Here is a 20,465-nt window from a genome sequence, read left to right as displayed (position 1 = left end):
GCCGCCGCCGCCGCCCCGCCCGCCGCCCGCAGGCCCCGCCCACCGCGCGCCGGCCCCGCCCGTGGCGCGCTTGGAGGCCGCGGGGCGGGGAGGGTGGTCCCGCGGGAGGGGCGTGGGCGGAGCCCGGGGCTGGGCTGACGGTCGCCCCCGGGGTGGGGGCTGGGCCGCTCGGCCGGACGCCGTCTCTACTGCGCGTGCTCAGTGGAGGGTCCGCGCGCCGGCCCGGGGGGCGGCGCAGCCGCGGCGCCCCGCGGAGGGAGACGAGGCTGGGAGTCTCCCCCCGCCCGCTGCAGCCGCTATGGAGAAGTACCAGGTGCCGAGTTGTTCCCTGGCGGGGGGGCAGGGGCGACGAGTACGCGCCAGTTTGGTGCGAGCCAGGAACCTGGACCCCGCCACCTCCCCGCCCCCGACTGGTTTACCGGTCACAGCCGGGTCACAGCCCACAGCCTCCCGGGGACCTGGACACGCACCCGCTCCCACCTCCCCACCCGCCTACTGGTCTACGGGTCACAGCCCCTGGAGAGGGCCAGGGTGAGCCATCAGCGCTAGGGTGACCTCGGCTACCTTCGGAGGTGACCTCCTGGCTGCCCTTTGGTCTCTGAGCCTGTTTTCCCCTCTCTAGAATGATGGGTGAAATGAAGGACTGGCCATCCCCGTCTGTCTGAATAGCTGAAGGCAAAGAGCTCCACCTCTCCCACTCATGGGTCCCCAGGACACCGTAAAGCGTCCAAAATTCAGTATCAGGAGCCCCCATACTCCTAATACAGCCCATCAGTAGTCCTGGGTAGGAGGACTTTAGCCTTTTCCAGGGCCTATGGCAATGTATGAGACTTGAAAAATTCATAAAACAAAAGGAAAGCTGCAAAATAAAAATGAATGAATGTTTAACTGCTTCTATACATAATGTCAACTTTATCAAGTGTAAGATTCAGTCTTTGTAAAAATGTCATTAATTTGAAAACAATCTGTAGATTGGTTTTTTTCTCACTTTGTGAGCACTCCATTTGTATGGGAGGACTCCCAGGAGTCAGCTGGTGGTAAAGGAGACAAGTTTCTAGGGCCCAGTGAATTTTAAAGGCAAAGTGACCTTTGCAGGAAAAAATAACGACAGACCCTATCTGAGATACAAGTGTGTTTTACTGTTTAGCCTGCCGCTTAAGAGGGCCAAGGTATGTGCATTCTTAGACTGGCTTACGCTGCTCAGGACGTGGTCCCCAAAATTCCCTAAGCAGGATTCGGACTGCAGAATCCAAGACTTGCCCGACTCTGAGAGCCCCTAGACTCAGGGTTCCATCTCCTGCGTCCACTCCCTGTATCTTGCCAGGCTTCCTCCATCCTCCCACAGAAGTAATCCCAGCAGCCACCCCACCCCATGGCCCATGGGCTCTCTGCACAGAGTTCTGACATGGCAGCTGTCTCTCTGGGGGTTTGGTCCAAAGCACAGGCTCTGGAGTCAGACCCCACAGTTCCAGTCCAATCCAGGCCATCTAACTTATTAGCACTATAGCCTCAGACACAAGGACCTCGGTCCCTGTGTGCCTCAGTTTCCTCGGTGTGAACAATGGCGATAGCAATAGTGCTGCTCACAGGCGGTGGCTGTAAAGTGCTTGGCCCAGTGCCAGGCCACTCATGGCTGTGACTATGCACCAATTATAGACCATTTAGTTTGTTTGTTTGGATGCTCAGTTTGGAGGTGGGTGCTGGAAGCTGGGGGAATAGGGGAACAGAGTGAATAAAGCTCTGCCCCAGGGAGGTGCTGGCTCTTGGGTGCCCACTGGTCCCTGCTGCAGATTGGAGAAGGGTATAGGGTGGAAAGAGGTCCAGAATTGGCACCCGAGAGATGGGCTTGGGTTCCTCAACCTTCTGGGCATTTCCTGCTCTGAAAAATGTGGTGGAGATGCTTGTTCTCCTGGCCTGCAGGAGAAATTGGGGCCAGAAAAGGTGTCGGGGCTAAGCATACTTTGAAAAGTCAATAGCCTGTGCGTTTCCTGAAAGCTGCTCTTTCTCTTGCTGGTAGATTTTGGGCCGGCTGAGTCCTGGGGCCTTGGGGGTGAACCTGGTGGTAGAAGAAACAAAAAACAAAGTAAAGCACGTGATAAAGCAGGTAAGAGGTGGCTCCTGTGTGGGTGGTCCCCCCCAAACATACACGCATCATCCCCATGTTAGGGAAAGGTTTCCTGGCGTGACAACTGGTTCCTCTCCACCAGCAGTCACAGAGGCAAATCCAGTCAAGGGTAGACATGGCGGTGGCATGAGGCTCCTCAGGCTTCCTGGCACATCTGACTCTCTCACCTGGTTGGAGAAGGAATGCTCATTTGTCCTTCAATGACAACAGCAACTATCCCTATGGTTTATTCAGGTGCTTCGTGCCAGGCTCATATTAATCTCCCACCAGCCCTGCAAAGCTGGGATAGGGAGACTTGGGGAGGCTGCAGGCTAGCCAATGTCACACAACTCCCAAGAGGATTTGAACTCAGGCTACCTCAGCGGGGCCACCATTTTACCAAAGGGGAGCCACAACCAGGGTGGAGGAGGGGTGGGCAGGGACTTGCCCAAGGTCACTGGAGGCTAAGGGCAGGACTGGCATGGCAGGATGGGGTACGGACCTGCAGGGAGACAGCCCTTTGTGCATCCGAGTCAGGGTTGTCCAGGTGAACAGAGTGAGTGGGAGAAGAGAACTGCCATAAAAGAGTCCTTGGTATCCCCTTGTGGTGCCCGGCGCTGGCTGGTAGACCATGGGATTGGGGGTGGCTGTGCACATGGAAGAGCCTTGTTGGCATCAGCTGCTGGGGTCGCTTCTGTGAAGCCAGGCCTCTTGCCTGTGGAGCCACTCAGCAGCCTCTACGCCAGGAGCCTGGGCCCAGAGTCCTTACCTTCCTCCCACTCCATGGGGCCCATGGCGGGCTGGCTGTGGGGCCGGCCCCATTGTGTCATGGGCCAGTGGGGCAGGAGCCCACTGCCTTCTGGGCAATCAAGGAGCTTTTTAAAAAGCCAGTCAGTCTTTCTTATTAAAAAATAAATTAATTAAATAAAGATGGGGATTGGCTGCAGATAGGGATTTGTGTCTCCTTCTAATCTTTTCCCTAAGCATTTATAAACTTTGTTTTGACAAGAACACCACAGAGGTTGATAATGTACCTTTTCCCACTTAGCATATGGCAAACACCATTTCATGCCACTGACACAGCTTCCTCCTTTATTGGCTCTGGTGGCTGTGTGACCCCATCCGCTCCATATGCTGCCACTGACCCAACCATCCCCTTGTGTATGATAAGCACTTAGCCTGTTCTTGATGTTTCACTCTTTATAAACAACTCTGATAAGCAAAATTTTTGAGGATCCATTATATCCTTTGGGATAAATTCCTAGGGGTCGGGCCTGTAGGTCAAAAGATGTGACATTCTGAGGGCTTTCGGTATGTTTTGGCTAGATTCACCTATAAGCACGAGTCCTGGAACAGGAGGAAGGGAAGACAGACCCGCAGTGCTGCTGTGTCTGGGGTCTGTGAGGATCTGGGAATGAGCCACCATCTCTGCATTTTCATCTACGATCACCCTCAACTACAAGAGTTCATTGTTTGGAAGTCTTATGAGCAAAAGCTCTGGGGGAGGGTCTGGTAGTAGATGTGGTGCTAAGATGCACCTGCAGTCTATGCCACCAAATATGTCAGAGACTGGATGCTTGATGCTCCCCTTCCCACCCACCACCCTTTCTCTCTCACATTCCCTCACTGCCCCACATTCAGGGACAGGGACAGTGTTCCCAATTGGGGTAAGGAATGAAGTGGTGAGGTTGATGCTTTGCCAACCAGAACAGAGCTGTTTGGCTCTAGGGGCAACACATTTTTTTCTTTCCTGCTTTCAAGATGGTCTGAGAATGGATCCTCTAATGATTGCTCAGAGTTTACAGTTTGCTATCCCAAACTTATCCTTGCAACAGGACCAAAGATGTTCTCATTGCCCAAAGCATGGCCTCATCTGGTGCCATGTGGTAGAAGCCTGGCATCCCTGTGAATGATGGTGGTGGTGATGGTGATGATGGTGGTGGTGATGGTGATGGTGGTGAAGGTGATGATGATTGGTGGTGATGATGAAGGTGATGGTGATTGGTAATGATGGTGGTGAAGGTGATGATGATTGGTGGTGATGGTGGTGAAGGTGATGATGATGAAGGTGATGATGATTGGTGGTGATGGTGGTGAAGGTGATGATGCTGATGGAGATAGTGGTGATATTGATGGTGATGTTGATAATGGTGATTGTGGGGATGGTGATGATGGTGATGATGGTGGTGGTGGTGATGGGCTGACTACATGTTCACTGAGTTAGTGCTCTTGCACCCCTACAGGTGGAATGTATTGATGAGCATCATGCCAACAAGGCCCTGGAGGAGGTAATTCACTGGGTAGTTTCTCTCTAAAGGACATGAAGCAGAACACACAGAGATGGTCCCATCCTCTCCTGTAGGATGACTGGATAGAAGCCTTGGTGGAGGCATGGAGGGTCAGAACCAGTTCTTGCCCTATTCTATGAAGCCAGAATCCCCCAGGTCACAAAAGGAGTCTGCACCCAAAACATTCATTTATAAATCAAGGTGCAGACAGCTTAGAATACAGGTTCTCAGAGATGATAAAGTTCCAATGCTGGCTGGATCCCCAGGCTAATCTACCACAAGCCATCTTTTAAAATATTGTTCCTTCAATTATAAAAATATTAGTCACAGCAGAAAATTTGGGAAGTACAGAATTGTCTACCAAAGAAAATGTACATTCTTTTATATTCCTTCAATCTGCCAGTCAGAACCAACAAGAACATCCTGATTTATAGTAACAGCAATGCCAGCTGCGTGCACTTGGATTTGCTGGACAAAGGTTTGGAGTAGTTTTTCTTTGCTTCCTTCAAATCTCCCAGGAAGCAAACATGACCCTCCTATTTAATGGTTACTTGTTTGCCTTCTTCCCAGAATCCCCGGCTTCTGAGCTTTGCCCACAAATGGCTGTCCGGTCCACAGTGTGACTGCTATACAGGGAGGGACCCAGGCTGCATCCTGACAAAGTGGAGAGACAGTGGTAGACTCTCCCCACTTATCACGGCTGTGTGCCTCCCTGTTCCCTTTCCCAGCCCACAAGGCGACGGGCTCTCGCAGCCAGCCTGCCCCCAGCGGTGACCGTGCCCTTGGCTCCCGGTGGCCTCTGCAGCCGTTGCTGCAGCCCGACTCTGTGCGTCCTCCAAGCACCTCCAACCAGGAGCGGGGCCTGGGGCCTCAAGTGTGCGCACCCAGGAAGCCAGCTGGGCACAAGGGCACCTTCTCCAGATGCTCCTGACCATGATTTCTTTCCTCTGTGTCGGGCACTTTGCCTGCACCAGCTCCCGTTAGCCTTCTCGACTCCCCTGTGAAGCAGATACCACAGTCACTGCCATTTTCAGATGAGGCCAGAGGCTCAGAGAGGTTGAGAAGCCTCTGCTCAGTCACACAACACAGTTGGCACAGGCTGGAGAGATGGGCCCCCCACCGGACTGTCTGGCTCTGAAGCACAAGGCTGCACGCCCTCCTCATGCTTACCCCACAGCCCTGTTCGAACAGGAGCTTGTGTTTGGGCTGGGAGGCCTGACCTAGAAGCACTAGCTGAGAAGCGGTGTTTCTGGAACATCTTCTACTTCCTCTGCTCTCTCCCCACAGCTGATGCCGCTGCTGAAGCTCCGGCACGCCCACATCTCCATATACCAGGAGCTGTTCATCATGTGGAACAGTGAGGTGGGTCAGAGCCCATGCCTTTGGGCTCGGCTGGCATTCAGTGCCCGCAGGACCAAGCGAGCTGAGCACAGGGCACCCCAGCACTGTTAACCCCCTGAGCAGTTGTGACCGTGACTCTAAATGTGGCTGCCCCTGACTCAGCACTTCCTGGGGCCCCCGGGGGCTCTCTGGGGGTCATCTCACATGAACCTCCAATAGTCTCAGCCTAGGGGGGTTGGTGTACGACTTTAAAGAAGAAATAGAAGCTAAGAGAAAGATGTCCGTCCTGGTTACCCACCCACCCCTTGGCCCAGCCAGGAGGAGAGGCCTGGCAGCCTGATGCCAGTGCCATGTGCGTTCAGCCTCTGAGCTCATTCTGCAGCCCGAGGCTCAGGGAGTCTAGTCTGCCCTCTGAAGGTGGAGCTTTTGACTTTTGTAGAAGGAGCAGCCCTTAGGAAGCCAGTCCCCACTTTTCCCCCTTACGTGCCATCAAATTGTCCCGGGTCCCTGGACCCCCGACTTCTGCAGCTCCCGTAGCTTATTAAAGCTGCATGGTTATCCTCAGACCCCCGGGAGATCTGCAGGGTTGGAAGTACTATCCTCATTTCCCTGGGGCTCAGAGAGGTTAAGGAGCTCTCTAAGACCACACAGCCAGTGACAGCTGAGTGGGGAAAAATAACAAAACAAACAAATACAGCTAAGTGGTGGGATTCAAACCAGGATGTTGTAAAGCCCCCATGCCCTATGCTTCACCCCATAGGCTGTATGACTTGTCTTTACAGGGATCCAGAAAGTAGCAATGTAGCAAATTATTCCAAACGGGCCTGAGATGCAGGGGGAGGTCTAGCTGGGGCAGTGCAGGCAGCCTAGAGGTGAAGAGAGGCGGCAGGGCTTCTTGGCCAGTGTTGGCCCATCATGGGAGCTCTACATTAGCATCCTTGTCTGGGGTGCACAGCCAAGGGTTTGAGCAGGAGTGGAGGGTCCCCTCGTACACGTTCTCCCTCTTCAGCTGGACCCTAAGGAAAGCCGTAGGGAGGGGCCATCTCTGTGTGCACCCCGGGTATTTTCTGAGCACCCATAACACTCTCAAGGAGGCACAGAAAAGCCAAGAAGACATTTCACCATGGAAGAAGCAGCAGGGTCCGCTGCGAGCCCTGAGTTGAGGCTCCTGACCTGGTCTCCTGGAATTCCATCCAGGGCCAGCGCCTCTGGGGGAGGAGACGGAACGCTGAGCCCTGAAGAATGAATAGTTACCCTGGGAAGCGACGGGGTCCCAGGCATGGTGGCCAGAAGCCCCAGAGGTCCAGGCTGCTCTCAGAAACATCTGAGGGGCTTAGTGTAGATGGAGCTGGGGTGGAGGCAGAGGAGAGGACAGATGAGCCAGAGGCTGAGCACCTCAGGAGCCACTCTTGAGGGGCGCTCCTACCTCACCGCTGGTAGTGCTTCCAAAACCACCACAGAGGGTAGCCCAGTGGAGGGAGGCCCTGGAGCAGGTAACCTGGGCTTCTGGGGGCCAGGACCGCGGCATCCGGCTAAGGCTTCATGTCCCCACCAGATCTCCTCTCTGTTCCTCTGCCTGGTGATGGACTATAACGATGGAAGCTTCCAGGAGATTATCCAGAAGAAGAGGGAGACAAGGACAATCATTGACTCTGAGGTAAGACAGGCTCTCTAGGACACCAGGCCTGGGGACCACCTGGGTCTTGTATGTCCCAGGCTTACTCGGGGGCCAGGGGGGCAGAGGGCAAGGTAGACGTTACTGGAGTCTGGCTTATTTTTTCTTATATTTACCTGTGGAAGTGTGTGCATAGTATAAAGTGCGCAAGACTTAAGTGCACTGCTTGGTGCACTGTACCTGGGCATACACTCATATAACCTCCTGCAGATCGAGATGCAGAACACTCCAGAGGTCCCTGTCCATGTCTGCGGTTGGGTTTCTGCCTCCAAAGGTCCTTCTACCTGCCCTGAAGTTCCCAGCACTGGACTCACACACATGTCATCATTTGTGTCGGATTTCGTGCACGAGTGTATCAGGAAATCATCCCTGCCGGGGCTGCGTGCCCCTAGTCTGTGCACAGCCTAGTGCTGTGAGCGTGCAGCCTGTTTCTGGGGACTCATGAACAGAGTTGCCATGAACACTGCTGGGTGTGCGCATCCTTTCTGGATGCATCCCTAGGTGTGCAGTTGCTGGGTCATAGAGCAGGTGTATGTGTAGCTTTAGTAGATCTTCCAATTTCCAGGATCATTTGGTTCACTTGGGGTTACTCCCAGCACAATTTGTAAGCATTCCAGTTCCTATTTCCTGGCCAACACTTCAGTCTTTCTCATTTTAATTAAAAATTGCATTTTAATTTGAGTTACTTTTTAAAATATTTATTTGAGAAAGACAGAGTGCGCGTGAGAAAGAGTACAAGTGTGAAAGCACAAGCAGGGGGAGTAGCAGAGGGAGGCAGAGAAGCAGGGAGCCTGATTCAGGGCTGGGTCCCAGGACCCCAGGATCATGACCTGAGCTGAAGGCAGATGGTTAACCAAGTAAGCCACGCAGGCGCCCCTTCATTTGAATTAAATTCACCATTTAATGGTGCTTTTTAGCCATTTGGATTTTGTGTCGTTCGAGTCTTGTGTGCATTTAAACATTGGGGTTGTCTTTTCTCACTGGTCTATAAGTTTTGTTCACATATTATGGATGCGGGCATCCAGACTGCCTTCTCCCAGACTGTGGTTTGACAGTTCATTTTTTAAACCATATCTTGATGAAAAGAACTTCTTAATTATAACAAAGTCAGTTTAGCAATGCTTCTTTATTTGACAGCACCTTTGACCTCATGTGAGAGCCTGTTCTACCCCAAGGTCATGAAGATATTTTCCTGTTGTCTTTTGACCTTGGTCATTTCTGCTTTCACACTAGGCCTATGATCTACCTGCTTTTGCTCTTAGCACCCCTCTGCTGGGGTAGGGGTGGGTCTCTGTGCACCACCTTGCCCCCCTGAGGGTTTCTGAGGGGCATGCAACTCCCCTCCCAGCACGGACCTCAGGGTAGGCTCTCCCCTTAGTGGGTTTCAAACTTTGTTAGTGGTAGAACCCTTACAAGCACAAAATGTTCTCAGAAACCCAGTAAGGAAGGCAAAGCTACTGTAATCAGGGGTGTGGGAGGACTAGTGGAAGGTGGAGTGGGAAGAAGCCTGGGGTCCTGTTCACTCAGCCCCTCTCTGACATGCCTGGGTGGAATCTAGGGTTCCTAGGAACATGGTTTGAAAATCACTATGCTGGAAACTAGATGGATCTCATGTCTGACACAAAGTGTTTCCAGAACGTTCTTTGTCAGAGCTCTTCTCATTCCGATGACATAGAGAGGCAAGCCCAGAGTCAACAATAAAGGCTTCGATTATCTCTGACACCCACAAGGCCCATTGGCCCCAAGGGGTGGGGCACAGGCTGGGGTGTCTCTGGCATGGAGACCAGGAGTGTGGGGTCTGGAAACTGGGGCATGGCCCTGGCTGAGATGACTGTACTGTCTGGAGAGCTGCGTACACTTTAGCCTGAAGGGAACCTGAAGTACAAATGTCTTGCACTGGCTCTGAGCTTTTCTGTAGCTGTGGGCCTGTTTTAAGAAGTGAGGAGAGAATGTGCTGTGACCTTGCAGGCTGCTTTGAGGGGTCGCTGTCCTGCTGCTGGGAGACCCCTCGCATCCTGGCATCTCTCACTTTTTCTGCAGTGGATGCAGAACATGTTGGGCCAAGTGTTGGACGCTCTGGAATACCTGCACCAGTTAGACATCGTCCACAGGTGACCAGGGGGTGGGGTGAGCAGGCTGCTTTGGGACAGAGGGCACTGAGTCCCCTTGGTCGTCGGTACCCCCCGGGCAGGGCCGGGGGAGAGAGGTGTGGCTGGGGTCAGTGCAGCACCTTCGCAGAGCACCTCCCAGGCTTGAAGAGCATGCCACCCCCTCCACGTCACCTGCAGTGATTCACCAGCTCCGTCCAGTGTACACTGACCCGGGCAGGTGGGTTCTAAAGTGCAGGGAAAGAAGCCAGATAACAGCACTCGGAGGAAGAGATTAGGCTGCGTGCTGTGGCCTCTGGTCTGAGCTTTAGACCCACCTGCAGCCTGGCTTCAGTCGCGCTCTGGCATCCATAGTCCAAAGGCGCTGGGAGTGGCTTTGGTTTGGATGAGTATCAGACCTGCAGGAGGACAGAGAACCACGTGGACCATCCGGGTGAAGACAACGCTTCCAACTTAGTGTTAATGTCAGTGAACATTACAAAATGGTTGGGAACCTGGTCCCAACACAAATGCACCCCCAAGAGGTGGAAGGGAATGGAGGAGATGTTAATGGAGAAGCTGCAGGATTGGGTGTCTTCCTATTTGTAGTTGGCTTATTGTCTTGCCACTTAAAATAACCGAGTATATTTTATTTCTGTAGGAAACGCTATTTAAAAAGTGGGCTGCAAAGGGGGCGTTGTTGAGAGAGGAGCAGGGCTGGATGGGGTGGGGCACAGAGTGTGAGGATTGAGGGGTGCCGGCCCCCAGAGCAAAGTCCTGCCTTTTGGTTTCAGGAATCTTAAGCCCTCCAACATAGTCCTTGTCAGCAGCAACCACTGCAAATTACAGGACCTGAGCTCCAACACAATGATGACAGACAAAGCCAAATGGAACATCCGCGCAGAGGAAGGTGGCCAGGGGTCCTCCCAGGCTGCTGGACAGCAGTGGCTAGGGAACAGGGGGTAGGGGGTGGTCACCCGGGTGGGGTCAATCACTCCTAGAGCCCAGAGGCAGTGACCCAAACTGGAACAAGGCAACATCAAACCTCCACTTGCTCAGGAGGCCCCCACAGACCCCCATGGGCTTATGTGGGCTCCAAAGGGACCCCCTTTCCCAGGTTATAACTGAGCAGAAGTACCCCAGGCCGGGGGGCGGGTGCAAGTGGGGCTCAAGAGACACCCAGAAAATGTTAATCTTCATATGGAAGGAGAAGAACGGCCTCAGAAGGAGATGGGGGCTAGTGGGTGCCAGGCATTGGTAAGAGCCAGATTACCTTACTGAGTCCTAAAGGTCACCAAGGAGATGGTAGACATGGGGCAAAGGGAGCTGGGCTTGAAGCCATACCAGCTGTCAGAAAGCAGAGAGTAACTGTCTTGAGAATTTCAGAGTCCCACGTGCACAGAATAAATGGACAGATGGATGCATGGACAGACAGGTGGATGGATGGATGCACAGATGGACAGACAGGTGGACAGATGGGTGGGTGGATGGATGAATGCACAGATGGACAGGCAGGTGGATGGACGGGTGGGTAGATGGATAGATGCATGGACAGACAGATGGGTGGGTGGATGGATGGATGCATGGACGGACAGACAGGTGGACAGATGGGTGGGTAGATGGATGGATGCATGGACGGACAGATGGGTGGGTGGATGGGTATGTGGGCAGACCTCCTAGACGTGTGTGGGGGGCAGGGGTCCCTGGAATCCACCCTGTGCTATTTGGCTGGGGAAGGAAGGTCCAGAGAGAGGGGGCTGCCTGAGGTCTGTCAGGCACTAACACTGATGGCCCCACCCTTGTGGCTCGTTGTCTGGGGTTCAGGCTTAGGGACTAGTATGGGGCAGCTGGCATCTTGCCTCCGGGTTCTGGCCTTTGGAGGAGCAAGGTGTTTGAAGAGGGTAGAGGTTCCAGCCTCCCTGGCACATGCCCCTCTGGACCGCATCTGCGCCTTCCTGGGCCCATTGAAGAGTGCGTGCCCGCCCGGGCCAGCCTCACTGGCTGAAGACCTGGCCCTCTTCCTTTGACTCCATAGATAGCAGCTCCCTACTTCCCCTCGCTTGCTGAGCCACTCGCTCCCCCAGGGGCACAGGCTCACCCATCCGACACCTTCTTCTGCCTACAGATCCTTTCCAGAAGTCCTGGATGGCCCCCGAAGCCCTTGACTTCTCCTTCAGCCAGAAAGCTGATATCTGGTCCCTAGGCTGCATCATTCTTGACATGGCCAGCTGCTCCTTCATAGATGTGAGCTGCCTTCTGTCCCCCATGCACCCGGACTCCACACCCCACATCCCCAAAAGCCAGCCCTGCCTACTTTGCCTCAAAGGGGCTCACTCTCCCCACCTGCATCCTCCTGCCTTGCTCTATGCCTCCAAGGGGCTGTGAGGACCACCCCACCCCACCCCTGCTCCATCCAGCTGCTCTGCAGACCCCCCCACCGCATACAGCTGCTGTGCAGACCTCCTGCCCTATCCAGCTGCTGTGCGGACCCCCCCCCCCGCCCCATCCAGCTGCTGTGCAGACCCTCCCGCCCTATCCCCGCTGCTGTGTGGACCCCCTGGCCCCATCTCAGCTGCTGTGCAGACCCCCCCCATCCTGGCTGCTGTGTGGACAACCCCCTGTGCCCCATCCCAGCTGCTGTGTGGACCCCATCCCCTGTCTCCACTGCTGGGGCACCCACACTCACCCTTGGCATGGTGATGACGACCATGGTTGAGACATTTAGGCCCCAGGGCTAGCCCTCACGGGTGGGGGAGGGGGGGTCCATCCCTGTGCTCTCCCTACCTCGTTATGGGTGAGAAAGTGAGTTGAGGTGCACAGCGGCCCCGGCAGGAGGCAGGCCACGGGAAATTGCACCTCGGTGGGCCTGACCGCACAGAGGCTGTTTATTGTCACCCAGGGACCCCAGGTGGCTATGCAGCCTCCTGGCCCCAGCCTCCTGCATCTGGCCGTCTTGCTGGCTCACCCTGGGGCACCACTGGGTTGGGCCAACGGGGCAGTGTTGTGTCTGTGCAGAGAGCAGAGGGCCTGCTTCTACGGAAGTCCATCAGGAGCCACCCGGACGGCCTGCAGGGCGTCCTGAAGACTATGGAGGAGAAGAAGATCCCCGACGCAAAAACCTTTGGGTCACTTTTGCCTTTGATGCTGCAGATCAACCCCTCAGAGCGAATAACAATCAGGTGAGCTCAGGGGCCAGCGGTTCTCTCTGGCCATCTCTCCGGCGGAGTACCTGCCACCTGGCATTTTAACGCCACAAACACACCGGTTCATCCGTGGACTGCCGGCTTCTCCAAGCATGGGCATCCTGAACTGCAGCTGCGGGTGACCTGGCACGCACACCTTTGAGCCCTGGAGCCAGCAGAACCGATGGTTCTCCGTCGGGTACGGAGACACGGCCCTGAGGGCCAGGAAGATGTTCTAATTGTATGTTATCCTAAAATGAGAAGCAAAGAAGGAACATACGACCGTGAATCCAGCCTGGGTTGGATTCACCTTTATGCTAATAGAGTTGTACAATCTGTTTTTTCAATATATTTTAGGGAGGAAGGGGCACACACAGGCGGAAGTGCAGGCGCCTCAGCCCTGCCCAACATCACCCCACCCCCGCCCTGGGGAGCAAGCCTGGGGCCCCTCCTGGAGGTGGGGCTGCTGGGGTGCCAGCTGTGGGTGCTGGCAATGGTGGGAGAAGGGCTGCCTAGTGGAGGCCCAAACAGGAGGGTGACGGGCCTGCATTGGCCAGCCTGCCTGCGAGGGGGCAGGGGCCCAGCAGAGCCCAGTGGTGTGTCCCCTCCCCTCCAGGGAGGTGATCCACATCACCTTCGTGATCAGCAACTTCCAGTCTTCCAGCATAGCTGTGACCCTGCACCAGCAGGTGGTGCCCGCCTTCATCACTGACCTGCTGCTGGACAGCAACATCGCCAGCATTTTAGGTAATGGCAGGGATCCAAAGGGGGAGGGTCTCAGCTCTGGGGGACAGTGCTTGCCCCCCAAACCCAGGCCCCTGGACTGCTCCTGACATGTGGCCAGGGGGGTCAGAAGGCTTCCGAACTCCACTGAGGGTGCTGCCAGTGACCTGGCACCCTACTCGCTCACCACACAGCCCCATGTCTCCACTGAGTGCCCCTGCCGAGGGGTTCCTCACAACTCACAGCACCATGACCACACAACCGCCACTCCCTAGGTCTTGGGTCTCGGGGTGGGTCTAGAGGCCACCTTCCGGCCCGAGACCAGCTCCTTGCTCGCCCCTCCTCTCCGTCTGTGGCTCCCTGCCTGGCCACCTATGACAGGGACCCTCCCCGCATCTGCCACCTCCGCCCCCACGTCTGGGGAGGGGATGCTCACAAGGCCCTAGCTTCTGTTTCGCTGGGTCTCATGGCCAGGGCTTTGGAGGCAGGCAGGCAGCTAGGCCAGTGGAAGCTCATCACCCATGAATGAGTGGCCTTGAATGAGTCATTTGCTCATGTGGAGGAAGGAGCACCACAGGGCCCATTTGTGGGATGCTCCGAGGTGCACGGTGCCCAGACATGAGTGGAGCAGGGGTTCTAAGTGGGACGAGGAAGGGATCTCCAATGTGCACAGCTGGACACTGCAGCTTGTTTTGGGGGCTGGAGTCGTTTGTTATAAGTCAAAGGCCAAAGGCCCTGCAGGGAGGCTCAAGAGGAGCAGCAGAAAGAACCTGGGCTTAGGGGAGAGCTCTGGCCATCTTGAGCCATGAGTGAGGCCCCAAGATGGGCTTGGGTTTGACTCTGGACCGGCTGCTAGGCCTGCAAAGTGGGGGGGGGGTGGTAAGAGCCCCACTCATGCCCTGTCACATAGATGTGTGAGCAGTGTGGTGCCTGCAGATAGGTGCCAGGTGCCCGGCCCTCTGGAGGGTCCCTGAGCCAGCCAGGCTCCTCCCATGCTGTCCTGTCTCCTGCAGAGGTGATGCAGAGCTTCTCCAGCAGACCCGAAGTCCAGCTCAGAGCCATGAAGAGGCTCCTAAGAATGCCTGAGAATCAGCTAGGTAGAGACCCCGTGTACCCACTTTCCCCAGCTGCTCCAGGGCACACCCTGCGGTATGGCCCTTCACACCAACCTCTCCTACACCTTTGAGCCTTATGTCCCCACCTGCTTGAATGGGCAACCTGGAATTCACGTCACCCCTTTTACCCAGCAAAGGGGGGATGGGGTGGCTCGGTACCCAGTTTGTTTGGGAGTCTCCAGGGCATCGCACACGGGCCCCCAGACTTCACATGGTTTCCACGGATTCTGAGTAAGGATCCCACGTCTCCCACCATTTCTATCGATGGCTGAGTCGTTGCCAGTTGTCCAGGATTATAAATGGTACTGTACTGACCACCCCGGAGCATAGGATGTGTGCCTAGATGCTCAGGGTGTGAGCATTTCATAGTTTCACAGATACCACAGATTGCTGACCAACTTACCCACCTATCATATCAAGAGTGCAGGACACACTGTCTTCCCCATACTGTCCAACAAGGACAACTCCTATCTTTTAAATTTTGCCAAAATAGGGTTTCATAAAATCTCTCCATTCAACTTGCCTCACCAGCCTGAATATTCTACTCATCCATCCATCCATCCATCCATCCATCCATCCATCCATCCATCCATCAGTTCTTCCCATCTAACTATCTACCCATCTGTCCATCTGTCCTTCCACGGAGGGTCTACTCCTGTGGCTGGGGCATCGGAGATGGCAGAGGCCCACACTGGCCACTCGCCTTTCCCCCTTTTTCATCCTTGACCCCTCTCCTGGAGCTAGGCTGGGAGACTGTGCCCCAGAGCCACCATGCCCGCCCCAGCCAGCCTCATTTGGGGGCGGGTTAGCTGAGCTGGGCCTGCAGGTGCCAGTGTCCTTGTTCTGGCTGTTCTCACTGCAAGCCTGTGATGGACAGCTTGTGCTCCCCACTCTTCCAGGGTGCAGAGACCAAGGGAGGCAAACGAAGCAGCAGTGGGGAAGGAGACAGGACCCTCAGCCACCTGCCACCGCCTCCCACCCCCTCCCCTGGGCAGTGGCAGAGGAAAGTCCGCAAGACACACAGATGCCCATACTCAGGGCAGTTAGGGCCACAGGCTTGAGGCAGACCAGCTGGGTTCAGAGCAAGTACTTTCATCTTCCTGACCCTGCTTGTTCACCTGTAAGGGAGTGATGGGAAGCTCCACCTGAGAGAGCTGCTGGAAGATGCCCGTGGCAGACATATAGTGAGTGCTCATCGAGCATGTTCTTTCCTCACCTACTCATCCGTCTGGGGGCCCGGGTGCGATGCCCTGGAGACGCCCGGCACTGTCAGGTTCCCTGGCCTGGTCCGTACACCCTTCCTGCCCACCCCACTCCCTAGGCCAAGGCTCACCTTGGTACCCCGCCCTGGCAGGCCTGCCGTGGCCCATGGAGGTGGTGGAGGTGCTGGTCGCCATCATGAAGCAGCACGAGAGGATCCTCGACATACAGCTGTATGCCTGCTCCCTGCTGCTGCGCAGCCTGGGTCAAGGTGGGTGCTGAGCCGTGTGTTGACCCTGCATACTGTTCCCAACCCAGCTGCATAGTGCCACTTACTCACCAACTGTGTGGGCTGGGTGGATGCCTGCCCTTTCTGTCCTTCACCCTGTCACACAGCAAGCCCTTCCATGGACCTGCTCCAGAACAAGGCTGACCTTGGCTTCCTCCGTGCCAAGTGGGGGCCCTGCCCCCCCATCAGGAAGGGAGCACATCTACAGGTTACCTGCCCCACGATCCCCAAGTTTGCGAGGTAACCTTCCCTTGGCCCGAGCAGCACTGGCGCAGGACCCAGCAGCCGAGGTGCTGAGCGACAGCTCCGTCATCTCCGTCCTTCTGAGCATCATGCAGAGCCACCCCAATTCAGAGCCGCTCCTTGTCATGGTCTACAGCCTGCTCGCCATCATCTCCAGCCAGGGTGGGTGCGCCTGGCCATCCCCACTCAGCCAGGGCTAGGGCACAGTGGGGGGGACTATGCCTGCTCCCCACATGGCACAGGTGCACTGCCTTTGGTGGGTCTGTTCCACATGCTTGCTCTTTTTCTTCTCTTGATGGAAAGCTTCCATGTGACGGTCAATTGTTCTCCACAAATGTGCAGACATCAACCAGGTGCCAGGGACCAGTGTGGGCTTCACACTGCCATCTCCCGCCTTGTTCATCTCCACTTCTCAGAGCACTGGGGCTCCTGAGGCCACTGGCCTGGCAGGCAGTGGGTCGTACACACCTTACTTTGCTCCCACCCAGCTCCTCGGGCCCAGGGACACTCACCTGGAGGCCCGTGGCCAGGGAGACACCAGCACTCTGCTCCTCCCCACACCTGACAGGAGCCCACTCTGGGGGCTAAGCAGGGGCACAATGAACTGGCATGTTAGAGCAGCAGGTGTCAATGAGAGCCATCAGGCAGGAGTCCCAGGCCTGCTGTGTGCGGCTCCAGCCCCATGGAGGAATGGGCAATACTGGGACTGGTGACCCCAGGGACAGACCACATTGTCTGGCTTTGGGGCCCCACACTGGGTATGAGCCCAGAGTGGACACCCAGACACGCAGGCTGCATGGGCCTGATGTGAGCAAGGACAACAGAGGGAGGTGATGCACAGGGAAGGCTTCCTGGAGGAGGGGGTTCTCCATGAGCCTAATTGCAGGGCTCACCCACAGAATCAGCCTCAGAGAAGCTGCAGAAGGCTGGGCTGTTTGAGCATATCCTGGAGCACCTGAGCACCTTCCCCACGAACAGGGACCTGTGCATCAATGGCCTGAGCCTGCTCTGGGCCCTGCTGGTGGATGGTGAGGGCCCCTCCTCCTGCTCTCCTGCCTGGGGCTGCTGTCCTCGCCATTCCCTCATCACCTCTGAGACTTCAGGGCCTCCACGGCCGCCCCTTCCATGCTTCAGGACCAGGGCCCACAAAAGGCTCTTCTGTGAGCCGGGAAGCAGATGAACAGCAAGGAGGGGAGGAGGGCTGGAGGGTGGGCTGCAGCCAGTGGAGCAGGGCCTCCTGCCCTGGGGGTCCATTTACTGCCACCCATCCTGGGGTGGCCTGGGCAGCCCCTGGTCTCTGAAGGCAGCTGGGCATTAGCATCCCTCCCAGGCTGTGCTGCATCCTCCCCTCCAGGCCCCGTCTCCCCAGCAGCCAGCTGAGCGTTTCCCCTGGGAAAGGGAGCTCCAGCCACCAAGAGCCTAGGAAACCAGAGAGTGCTGCCCACACCCAGCGGGCACAGTTCCCCAAGACCCTTCGGGCCGGTAGTCTTTCCCCTCCCCCCCACCTCCCCATCAACTTTGACTCTTGTTCTTGGTGGGAGAAGGAGGGGTGTGGGGCCATGTATACAGCAGGCACTTGGCAGCTAGGTGTTCCCTCCTCTCTCCCGTCCTGGTTCCAGCTATCATTGTGGACAAGACCCCTTTGGAGAAAGCCCCAGCCCTCGTTGCCGAGATGCTGGCCACCTACCCCAAGGACGTGGAGATGGCAGAAGCAGGCTGTGCAGTCTTCTGGCTGCTGTCCCTGCTAGGTGAGCAGCTGGGCTGAGAAGCGGGGCCCACCCACAAGGCCGCGACGCCTGAACGAGGCCCCCTGCAGGTTGCATAGAGGAGCACCAGTTTGAAGACGTGGTGGCACTGTTCCTGCAAAGCATCCAGCTGTGCCAGGACAGAGTCCCACTGGTAAACAACGCCTACCGGGGACTGGCCAGACTCGCAAAGATGTCGGGTGAGCCTGGTTGTGGATGGGGTACCACTAGGAGCTAGGGGCAGAGCTTGACAAAGCATGTCCAACCAACCCCAAAGCAAACACACATGTGAAAAATCAAGAAAAAGAACAATCTGTAGTCCCTTCATCCATAAGTTTCCATGGAGACTCGTCATATACTTTTTTCTTAATGCTCTACTGATAGTCTTTCCCTGTTCATGAATACATATTTGGTCTGCGCAGGTAATCCTGTAAGTTTAGCTTATCAAACGCCCTAAGAGACAGGTCCCACCTCCTTAACAGAACAGCTGGTTACTCGGTGCACAGCGCCTGGCACTGTGACTGCTTCATGGCACCACAACCCCTCAGAGACATTTGGGGCCTGGGCACTGGGCAGGGTTGCCAGCTGGTGTGTGAGGGGTGCTTCAGTCCCCCCAAGGTCCAGGACAGGTGTGCAGGGTGGGCCAGGCTAGGCTGGGGGCCAAGAGCCAGCCAGGCCTCTGTCCACTTCTCAACCTGAAACTGTCTGGGCCCTAGGAAGGGAGCACAGCCACCCTCACTCCTGGGAGAGAGGTTCCAAGGAACTCGGGCAGGGTCTTCCTTCCTGGTTAGACACCCAGGGCTCCAGACCCATTCCCCAGCCTGAGGTCCTACCAATGCAGGTGTGTATCAGCTACTGAGGTCCTGAGGGCAAAAGGAACCTGGCTTAGCAATGGAGGAGGGGTGGTCAAGCCTGGGACCAGTCTGGGAAAGAATGGGCTTTGCCCCCTATTGGCTGGGACACTCAAGTGGGATGACTTGAGCATCAGATCCCCAGGCCTCCAGCCCTCAGGAATTGGTCTAACCCTAACAGGGTGTACGTGCAGCTTTGGGGCTCCCCTGGCACCCACCCTCTAGGCACTCTCTGCAATGCGTCCCAGCACTTCTTGTGCCCACAGGCTGGGACCACCCCTCTGGCAGGAGCCTTTTGCTGGGAGAGGGAGGTGGGGACATGCCGGCCTCAGATGTCCCTGGGGGCAGGAAACTGGCCTCCCCTGCCAGTGGCTGAGGTCCCTGCTATCCTAAGCATGTTGGGTTTTCTCAATGACCCTGAAAACTCGCTACCACCGTCACCCCACTTCCCTCCAGAGCTGGCAGCCCTGCACGTGGTAGCAGCAGAGGGCAGTAGCGGCCTCAACCTCATCAAGGAGACCTATGAGCTCCACAAGGATGACCCCGAGGTGGTAGAGAATGTGTGTATGCTGCTGGCCCACCTGGCTTCCTACAGTGAGAACCCCCTCTCCCCACCACCCCTCCCAGCTCTAACCGAACTGCAACATCCTGTCAAGAGAACTCACTAGGTGCCAGGCACCATGCCCACCGCTCCTGAGCCCCCGAGACAGAGCGTGGGGCACACCGAGCCTGAGCCAGATGGGCCCAGCCTTGTCACACTGGCTTCCTCAAAGTGCCCCGGCCGGGTTGGGGGTATCAGGTTGGCTGTGCCCTGACCTAAGGACCCTCTGCTCTGCCCACAGAGGAGATCCTGCCTGAGCTGGTGTCCAATGGGATCCAGCCCCTGGTCCAGGAGATCAAGGAGCGCTTCACCTCCAGCCTGGTGAGTATCAGCAGGGACCCACAAGCCAGGGCTCCCACCTGCCCCTCAGCCAGATCCCAGGGGCACTGAATCCAGTGGCTCAGAATGAGAGATTTTGTGTAGCACAGACTCAAATCTGTATATGTGGTTTTTGATGACTCCTCTCCTAGTAGTGAGTTCATGTCTCTGACTCTGCCCAAATGCCCCAAACCTAAAGGGTGGAGACTTTCAGACCTCTCCACTGAAAAGCAGATCATCACAAAAATACCTACTCCTAGGCCCCCAGAGTGTCCACAGCAACAGTGCCTGCTGGTTGTCTCTTCCCAGGAGCTGGTTTCATATGCAGAGACGGTGCTCCTCAGCCTAGAGGCCAACATGCCACCAGGCTCCGCGGGAAGAGAGTCAGGCCTGCCGTGAGGCAGCAGGCCCCCCGAAGCCTCCCACCCCCTGCCCCTTCTCTCCTGTCCTTTCTTTCCTTGTACATTCCTGGAGCTGCCCAGTGAATGGTTTTCCTTAGGGTTGGGGGGGCAACGTCACTTCACTTTTCTTGGGGATGAGGCCCAAGGCGGAGCCTGGTGGGGAAGCGTCCCAGGGACAGGACAGGCTGGTGGTGCTCTGCGGGCTTGGATTGGCAGGCGCACACAGGCCTTGGCCCTGGCCCGCTCAGGGAGGCAGCTGGACACAGCGGGCCTTTGGGGCCATCCTAAATGAGGGAAACAGT

The 20,465-nt window shown here is 56.2% G+C and overlaps 1 protein-coding gene across 4 annotated transcripts; it reads left to right on the top strand.

The window, feature by feature from the left end:
* Nucleotides 1-80: 80 nt before the first annotated feature.
* On the top strand, nucleotides 81-20,459 carry STKLD1 (serine/threonine kinase like domain containing 1). 4 transcript variants are annotated; one of them, XM_041725911.1, is made up of 19 exons: nucleotides 81-313; nucleotides 623-784; nucleotides 2,018-2,104; nucleotides 4,348-4,392; nucleotides 5,680-5,754; nucleotides 7,289-7,390; nucleotides 9,449-9,519; nucleotides 10,290-10,405; nucleotides 11,621-11,739; nucleotides 12,511-12,674; nucleotides 13,294-13,424; nucleotides 14,414-14,497; nucleotides 15,870-15,986; nucleotides 16,269-16,409; nucleotides 17,147-17,275; nucleotides 17,867-17,995; nucleotides 18,064-18,192; nucleotides 19,686-19,765; nucleotides 20,072-20,459. In XM_041725911.1, the coding sequence occupies exons 5-19, from the start codon at nucleotides 5,683-5,685 to the stop codon at nucleotides 20,159-20,161; spliced, it is 1,674 nt and encodes a 557-aa protein (XP_041581845.1). In that variant the 5' UTR covers nucleotides 81-313; nucleotides 623-784; nucleotides 2,018-2,104; nucleotides 4,348-4,392; nucleotides 5,680-5,682; the 3' UTR covers nucleotides 20,162-20,459. The 4 variants fall into 4 exon arrangements, with proteins under 4 accessions (XP_041581845.1, XP_041581843.1, XP_041581844.1 ...); XM_041725912.1 differs by lacking the exon at nucleotides 81-313 and adding an exon at nucleotides 511-531; XM_041725909.1 differs by lacking the exon at nucleotides 623-784.
* Nucleotides 20,460-20,465: the final 6 nt, after the last annotated feature.

Source organism: Vulpes lagopus, chromosome 12, assembly GCF_018345385.1.
Source record: "Vulpes lagopus strain Blue_001 chromosome 12, ASM1834538v1, whole genome shotgun sequence".
NCBI lineage: Eukaryota > Metazoa > Chordata > Mammalia > Carnivora > Canidae > Vulpes > Vulpes lagopus.
The sequence above is the reverse complement of the archived record's forward strand: the minus strand, read 5'-3'. Positions and strand labels throughout refer to the sequence as shown.